The sequence below is a fragment of the Lipomyces doorenjongii genome (genome assembly GCF_038497915.1).
Source record: "Lipomyces doorenjongii strain NRRL Y-27504 unplaced genomic scaffold V1508scaffold_35, whole genome shotgun sequence".
Lineage (NCBI taxonomy): Eukaryota > Fungi > Ascomycota > Lipomycetes > Lipomycetales > Lipomycetaceae > Lipomyces > Lipomyces doorenjongii.
This window is the reverse complement of record NW_027118102.1, coordinates 117,938-125,400: the sequence shown is the minus strand read 5'-3', so window position 1 is coordinate 125,400 and position 7,463 is coordinate 117,938. Positions and strand designations below refer to the sequence as shown.

Below are 7,463 nucleotides of genomic sequence, written 5' to 3'. Positions count from 1 at the left end.
TTGTTGACTTATCGGTAGATATTTCGTAATTTGGTGATACATATGTCATTTGTATCTAGATTCCTGTTATAATATTATCCATTTGGTGATAGTATACAGATTCTCAAATCGTGGGTGGTAAAATACGCGATTTCACATATTCTGGCCTCGTCGAGCGCGTGGTCTACTGAGCCTCACGACATTGATGGTGATGCTCGCACGCCGAAGGTTTTGGACTTACAATGATCACTACAACGCTTTGGAGATGTTCACGAATAAATAATTACTCTGTCGAGTTAATTTTAAGAATCAAATAATCTGTATGTGTTCGTTAAACAGTGCAAATTGGTCGCTAATTATCCATACAGCTCTCGTCTTGCCGGACCGAATAGAGCTATGGCCACTCGTGGTTTCAGATACTACGCCAGTAACGCCAGCAAATTCATACGCGCTGTAGCAGCTGTTCATTTGCTTCATACATACGTCCTTGAGTTCGCAATTACTGGTGGTCTCTCAATGCTGCCAACACTCCACACAGTCGGAGACCACGTCTTCCTGGATAAATACAACCATCGACTCGGTCGCGACATCAAAGTGGGAGATGTCATCGTGATCAGTAAGCCTACAGAGGAGCACACACGTATATGTAAACGGGTAGCTGGGTTGCCGGGTGATATAGTGTACTGCGATGCCATGCCAAAGGCGCCAACACGAGCGGCGGGTATGCCCGATGATTTGGTTGGGTTATCTACTGGTGTCACAAACGGGCGAACCGGGAAGTATATAAAAGTTCCTGAAGGTTACATATGGATTCTGGGTGATAATGGCATGGCATCGCTGGATTCAAGAGAATATGGACCAGTGCCGAAGGCGCTGGTCGTTGGAAAGGTGTTATGGGCCGTTTATTGGGGCCCATTTGACTGGCTTCCTAGTTGGCCTCGACAAATTGGATCGAATATAGAAGCTACAGATCTAAGCATTGCCGACTTTCTTCCAACCACTCCGAGCAGGAGATGATTTCATTGGGATTGCTGGAGTCTGGATCGTCATTGTATGATAGACACGTACTTGGTTTTTGCTTTCTGCCTTTGTACGTATCTGATAAATAGTACGATTAAATCATTCATGACATGTACACTATTTACTAATATCTACAAGACTTTATATAACTATTATCCACGGTAATCCTGATAATGCTGGAACCGCTTATGTGTATAAACATTTCCTGGACCCAAACCAAACTTCTCGCGGACACCTTCCGTCTTCGAATCGTATCCGTTCCTCCAGAAATGCGCGCCAACTGCCCTCAATCCATGCGCGGATCTGAATAACCGTATATCAAATCTATCTCTTTCAAGCAGTCTATCGACATCTATTGGACCTTTCCCTTGACGTTGCTGGACTGCTAATCGCTCACCGCCTGGTTGCTCGAACACCCAGACAGCATATCGATGGAAGCCGCTATTCTTCTCTGGATGAGGAGGGAGATATGGCACCAATTCCCTGGCCATAGATTTGTCAACAAGTGGCTCATTGCCGGAAATCTTAACGTCAGCCAAAATATAGTGAAGAGTGGTCTTGTAAGAATCGTTTTCAAGGTCCGGTGTGTCGGGGTCGACAATGACAATAGTGTATAGCTTGGCTTTATCCTCGAAAATCTGAATCGAAAACTCTGGAGCCTGAGCAGTAACACCGGTACTCATAATTCTACCAGGATCGATCCAGTGCGCCATCGTTCCTGGGAATCGAATCTTCAAGTCAACACGCGGGTAGAACGTTGGCAAAGTATCGGGAATAACTTTCATACTCTCCAAGCGATCCATCAGCAACAGTCGGTCATTCTTTTCCCACTTTTGTCGTGCCAAAAATCTGTACACCGGGAACTTCATATCAAAATTTCCGGAATTGAATTGGTGGATGATTTCAGGATTATTGATTTCAGCATTAATCCGGCCCTTCTCGATTTCCACGGATGCTAAGTACGCACCGCCACGAGACTTGTGGTCCGGGATGTCGTCGATTGCGCTTACATTGAAATGCTGTAGGATTGCGTCTATTCGATCGTGCATCTTGAGTAAGTTGTCGTACTTTTGCTGTCTATCGGCCTCGAGCACGCCCAGTGCTTCCTTGAACGCCTGGTCGAGACCTATTGGATGACGATACGCCAGTTTCGATTTCCGTGATTTCAGAGTGGCTGGAGGCATCTTTACCCGCCAATCCATGAACGGCGTGCGTCGGTATGCGGGGATTGTGAACGACTTGGCAGTGATGTATGGCATGGAGACCTCGGATGGGTCGTGCAGGTTTGGATACGCGATGAGGTCCTCGACCGCACATCCCATTGCCCGAGCGATCCTTGCTAGATCGCCATCCGGAACAACCGTTGCCGGGTCAATTAAATCTGCAAAACTGGGACTCGGCGACTCGACATTTGCTGTCGGTAAGGTCGAGGATAAGACATTCGATGCGGTTACAGAGGCCGCCCGGATGCCACGCCTTAGGACGTCTCTTGTCGCTGTGACGACACCAATACCGGCGCCGGGGATTCGGGGCATTGTGGCGTCCTAATGCTCGGTTTGCCACAATGCGAAATGCCGTGCCGTTGTTGTGGTCAAGAATGGTGAGAATATAGCAAGTTGTAGCTTCAACTGATGCGGAAAGTGTCGATTCCGAAGCACACCCATCGCGAAAAGTTTTGCGGCGCGGCGAGTTTTTGTTGCTAGTGCTCTGCACAACAACCACCCGAAAAAATTCAGCGCACAGCGCAAATCACCACGGCCGAAGAACTCGCGCCCAGCTATACCGCGAATAGCATTAAAATCGGCCGGATAGACGAGTGCAACTGGCGAACATATTGCATAAGATATTCACGATATTGGCCATTCTTAAAGACGGTTCTTCAAACTGCACACGTGCGTTACAAAATTCGCAGCAATGGCTCCGCCACGGTTACTGCTGTTATTCAATATTCTGCCTCGGAGAGTGCCGGCATTTACATCGCAGTCCTTGAAAGTACGTTTCTGAGCTGATTGGGGCGATGTTACGAGTGGAATGGGTTTTAACGTGGTGCAGAACTTCCGGTGTAGTCGAAGTCGACGGGCGGCTACGATGGCGTCAACAACCGAAATTAGCACATCTATCCCTCCCATTACGCCAATCGAACCGATACAGCAAATAAATGACATTATTCCATCAACGTCACAGGCGGTAGAATGCGGCGAGTCAACTGTCGCCACCGACGCCGGGGCAAGTCCGCTTGCCTCAGAAGACTTGACCTGGGCCCCAGCTGCACCAGAAAACAAGGCGGCCCTACCATTCGCTGCTCGTATGACTTACTCTGTTAGGTTTGATACTGTGAAATACTAATTTGAGACAGGCCCGCCATCTGCAGTTCTGACCCTCCTCCACTGCTTTCCCTCCCTCGAGCCTTCATCCTTCGCCGCTATTCCAACATCGCTTCTCGCTCTCCCATTCCGTCGAGACATTCTCTGGCAAGCCGTTGTTTACGAAAATGACACGCTCCACGATCGCCGCAGCCTTTTCCTTCCTAACCGTGCCGAACTGGGCTACTCTAAGAAGAAAATGGCTCCACAGAAGGGCCGCGGCATGGCCCGAGTAGGTAAAGCCGGTTCGCCGATTTTCGATCATGGCAGCAAGCCATTTGGCCCGCGCAATCCTGACGACCGGACGCTGTTGAATCGACGGGTTTACAACCTTGCGCTCCGGACGGCATTTTCGTACGCGTATCAACGCGGAAATTTGATTGTTTTAGACGGCTCGGCGGAGTTGGTGACGTACAAGTCCAAGGCCGCACAGGCTATTTGGCAGGTGCATGCATGGAGTAATCTAGCTGTGTTGGTGATTGTTGCAGGTGAGAGGCAAAATCTGAATTTGTCACTGCGGAAATCGGAGCCAAATACGCAAGTGTTGCATATGAAAGATCTGGATGTCCGCACTCTACTAAAGGCGAAGAAGATAATTGTCGAGAAAGAAGCGTTGGAGTACATTGAGGAAAACACGCAAGGAAAGAAATATTTGGATGCAGCGACCATGGGCAAGAATTTCGATGTCGGCGCGAAGAGGGTAAAGGAGGCTAAAGCGAAAGCTAAAAAGGGCAAAAAGGCACAGGTTAAGAAGTAATTCTATTGTAAATATATTATTAAAAAATTACTGAATACAGTACATATAGATAATAATGACAATGCTATTCTATCCAAGCCGAGACCTAGCCAATCCCAAATATTTACACGCCACATGGACAATTATGCATGAATACAAATAAAAATTAAACAGCCATCTTCAATTTTTCTCCGATGTAGAAGCCCATCCGCTTATCCTCTCTACACTTTCGGCAAGCAAAGTACTATATCCTGAATTTCTCCCGTCGTCAAACATGTTCATGTGTGCTTCAATCTCTCCGAATGCATTATTGTTCTCCGCCGGAACAAAAAAGTCCAAATACGGCGCCTCCTTCGGGATATTGCAAAATGTTCTCTTTCCGTCACCTTCACCGCTTATTAACTTGCCGAGGCCCTTGATCATTTGCGTAGAATCCTGGGCGTTGGCAGACTGCGCGTTCTCCTGAGGCTGAATGACTGTGTAGTAATTGACTAACTGGACTCGCTCCCGAGCCTGATAGAATATCCACAGTCTACTCTTGAGAGCACTTGGTTTCTGGAATATTGCACCAACAAAAATGAGATGATCTTTAGCCCAGTTGGTATCAACGTTCTGACTCTTCAAGTACCACATCGTTCCGGCTGCGGCTGCGGCTGTAGTTGCGACGCCGGCGGCAGTCAATCCTGCAATTTTACCCCAATTGGGCGACGACTTTTGATCACTAGCTGGTTTTCCGTCTGCTGTGCGTTGAGTCGGCTGCTCACTGCTCTTCTTTGCAAACAGATATGACCCGACGGTAGCCAAAGGAACACTAGCGCCGAGAGCCTTGAGCTCGTTGAACTTAGATGTGCCTCGATGTATAACATCCTGTGCAAACACGGACGAATGCAATCCCAGAAACGGAGAGTCGAAACATAATAATCCTATAACTTTGGGAAACACAATTGTTGGATCGCGTGTCAAAATCTGAATCGTCGTATCCGAAATAACCAGTCCTCCCATACTATGCCCTACAAGAATCACGCCGACAGTGGGCGAGATAACGGGAGATCCCGTGCCATTCGCCACTTCGAGGTCAATGACTTTGGTTTCGAGAAACGAGAGGAAGGCATTGACGGCGACAGTAAGCTCGCCTTTGGTGTCGTATGGTGGGTAGACGACAGACACTATGGCGGTTGATGGGTAGATCTGCTTGAGTCGCTGCTCGACGTGCTGCGGGAACTGGAGAAAGGTCGTCGAGTCACCTTTGAAGCCATGGACGTAGACTATCAAGAGCGTCTTCATTGTAAATTGTGGCAGCTGCCTTCCAAGGCGTTTGAAGACAACCATCGTAGTTAGGCTGCCGGGTTAACAGCTTCTGGTGGCGGACATCATTTGGGTTAGGGCTGTTCTAGCGGCGTTGTATGATAGTTTATTTACCCCCAACTAATATGTCATTTGATACAAACATGTTTGAGAAACTGGGGATATATTGCACAGCCACAGATAAGAGCACTTAATACTAGCACAGAATTACAGAAAAGACGTCCATGCGGATTGAGATTCCTCCAACTCGCTTATCGTTATCCCTAAGCCCATTTAGTGTCCGGGACATCCCAAGAATGCCAACAGCTTGCGTTTCATATCAAGCTCGTCCTCTTGCTCACTATCAATGTCAAATCCATAGAATCTAAGCATTTTGACTAATTCGTCATCTAAATAGCACTAAGCAAAGACAAGAATACAGTGGACACACTCAACTTACTCTTCATACGCTTAGCATCGAGTAAAGTTTTAGGATATATCTGTGAGCATACACCATCCCAACGTCGAAGTATGCAAAGATTGTCTTTATTTGTTCCGGTGAACCCATTTTTCAATTGCCTATTAAATTCACGAGCAACGGCGTTGGAGTCACTTAGTACCAGTTAGCCGCATCGATCAGCATTTCAAGGTCAACTTACACGATGTTAATGGAGCTACGGAGACTCTGAATATCAATTTTCATCTCATTAATCGCCCGCATGAAGTTATAGAGCGTCAACTGAACTGAGTCTAGTTCTTCACTAGGCTCGTCACTGGAGCCAAAAATAGGTTTGTCTCTCTCAATACAACGTCTGTCTTTCTGGACAACAGTCTTGGTGGCCTGTAGGCTCGCGACGGATCTCTTTACATCCTGAAGCTCGAGCGTAAGGCTATTCAAAGACGCACAGATTTGCCCTATCATTGGAGATGCAGACTGGACTTCATAATCTGGCCAGTTGCTTGAATGTCCGGTGACGAGTTGTGGGGTACGGAGTTCTTGGTCTGTTTGCGTGGCAGCGTGACTGGAGTTGACCATTTGCTCCGGTTGCGCTTCATGTACATCAGTGTCTTGTACTGCTAGTGGCTTGTCATCATTGGAGATCTTCGTTGCACCTTTCCCATGTCTCGCATTGGAAAGCACAAGGAACTTGTTCGACAACTGGTCAAGACATGCTGTCGTACTGGGTTCGGGCAATCCGTCAGTCTTGAGAGGCGTGTAATCTGACTCAGCATCGGAGTCCAGCGAATCCGCATAATTTGAACTGGATTCACCTTCGACGAATTGAGTCACTTTCTGATTCTCCATCGCCGTAGAAGCTCCTTTCACCTTTGACACTAGTGGCGTTACCATAATGAAGTCCTCGCTACCGCTAACTTCCTCCTGTAGATCTCTGGTGCAGTCCTCCAGATCACAGTTGTCAACAAGTGTCATGAACTGCATGAAGTCCACAAGGCTATAGGTTTTCTCTAAGGTATCACTATCGCTGACCTCGTCTTCAAGAACTCTGAGGAATTGCTCAAATTCCACGAGATCGTATGCCTTCATTCCTCTGAGCCGATTATCTACCGACAACTCATTAAGGCGCTGGTCTAACTCCAATTCGTTCTGGACGGGAATATCTGATACCTTCTCCTTCTGGACCCTGTTCTCTGACTCTTCTTCCATCTCATCAGCCCAGCTCGTCGACGTATTATCCATCTCGCCATAGGTATCGTCAACCCAAATTGTACTGGCAGTCTCAGAAATATTGTCAGACATTTGGATCAACTTAGACTAAACTTGTATAAAATATTGGAATACAGGAGCGGGCGTGACTTGTGCTAAGTATACAGATATTTACCCCGCTGGGGGACCAAAAGGTAGGATTGCGAGAATGGCGAGGACTTAACTATTCGTTGTGCGTTGCTTGTTCGCCGCCATCCGGCCCGGTTGATAGTAAACAAAGCGGCCTCTGTGACCCGAGTTTTGAGCGGTCGCGTTTGGTCGTGTGAGCCGTAATAATATGGCTCCGCTTATCAGGAACGTTACCCTAGCCCATAACGTGAAATTTTTGACTATCATAGCCGTGAAATTCATGATT

The 7,463-nt window shown here is 47.4% G+C and overlaps 5 protein-coding genes across 5 annotated transcripts; 2 read left to right on the top strand and 3 right to left on the bottom strand.

The window, feature by feature from the left end:
* Positions 1–165: 165 nt before the first annotated feature.
* Positions 166–1,139, top strand: V1508DRAFT_420016 (peptidase S24/S26A/S26B/S26C). Its single transcript, XM_066940683.1, has 2 exons — positions 166–297; positions 346–1,139. Exon 2 carries the CDS (start codon positions 376–378, stop codon positions 994–996), a length of 621 nt encoding a protein of 206 aa, XP_066795008.1. The 5' UTR covers positions 166–297; positions 346–375; the 3' UTR covers positions 997–1,139.
* Positions 1,078–2,647, bottom strand: V1508DRAFT_420014 (phosphatidylethanolamine-binding protein). The gene has a single exon (XM_066940682.1). It carries the CDS (start codon positions 2,532–2,534, stop codon positions 1,152–1,154), a length of 1,383 nt encoding a protein of 460 aa, XP_066795007.1. The 5' UTR covers positions 2,535–2,647; the 3' UTR covers positions 1,078–1,151.
* V1508DRAFT_420013 (mitochondrial 54S ribosomal protein uL4m) lies at positions 2,630–4,247 on the top strand. The gene is made up of 2 exons (XM_066940681.1): positions 2,630–3,304; positions 3,356–4,247. Exons 1-2 carry the CDS (start codon positions 3,031–3,033, stop codon positions 4,117–4,119), a joined length of 1,038 nt encoding a protein of 345 aa, XP_066795006.1. The 5' UTR covers positions 2,630–3,030; the 3' UTR covers positions 4,120–4,247.
* Positions 4,248–4,278: 31 nt separating this feature from the next.
* V1508DRAFT_356566 (uncharacterized protein) lies at positions 4,279–5,382 on the bottom strand (the record flags this gene model as incomplete). The annotated part of the gene is made up of 1 exon (XM_066936996.1): positions 4,279–5,382. The coding sequence occupies one exon, from the start codon at positions 5,380–5,382 to the stop codon at positions 4,279–4,281; it is 1,104 nt and encodes a 367-aa protein (XP_066795005.1).
* Positions 5,383–5,676: 294 nt separating this feature from the next.
* On the bottom strand, positions 5,677–7,141 carry V1508DRAFT_433398 (uncharacterized protein; the record flags this gene model as incomplete). Its single annotated transcript, XM_066941984.1, has 3 exons — positions 5,677–5,792; positions 5,843–5,994; positions 6,042–7,141. The coding sequence occupies 3 exons, from the start codon at positions 7,139–7,141 to the stop codon at positions 5,677–5,679; spliced, it is 1,368 nt and encodes a 455-aa protein (XP_066795004.1).
* Between the last annotated feature and the right edge of the window lie 322 nt (positions 7,142–7,463).

Coding starts and splice junctions, on each gene's coding strand:
- V1508DRAFT_420016 (XM_066940683.1), top strand. CDS start 376: ATGGCCACTCGTGGTTTCAGATACTACGCCAGTAACGCCAGCAAATTC.
- V1508DRAFT_420014 (XM_066940682.1), bottom strand. CDS start 2,534: ATGCCCCGAATCCCCGGCGCCGGTATTGGTGTCGTCACAGCGACAAGA.
- V1508DRAFT_420013 (XM_066940681.1), top strand. CDS start 3,031: ATGGGTTTTAACGTGGTGCAGAACTTCCGGTGTAGTCGAAGTCGACGG. Junction 3,305..3,355: donor GGCCCTACCATTCGCTGCTC/GTATGACTTACT, acceptor AATTTGAGACAG/GCCCGCCATCTGCAGTTCTG.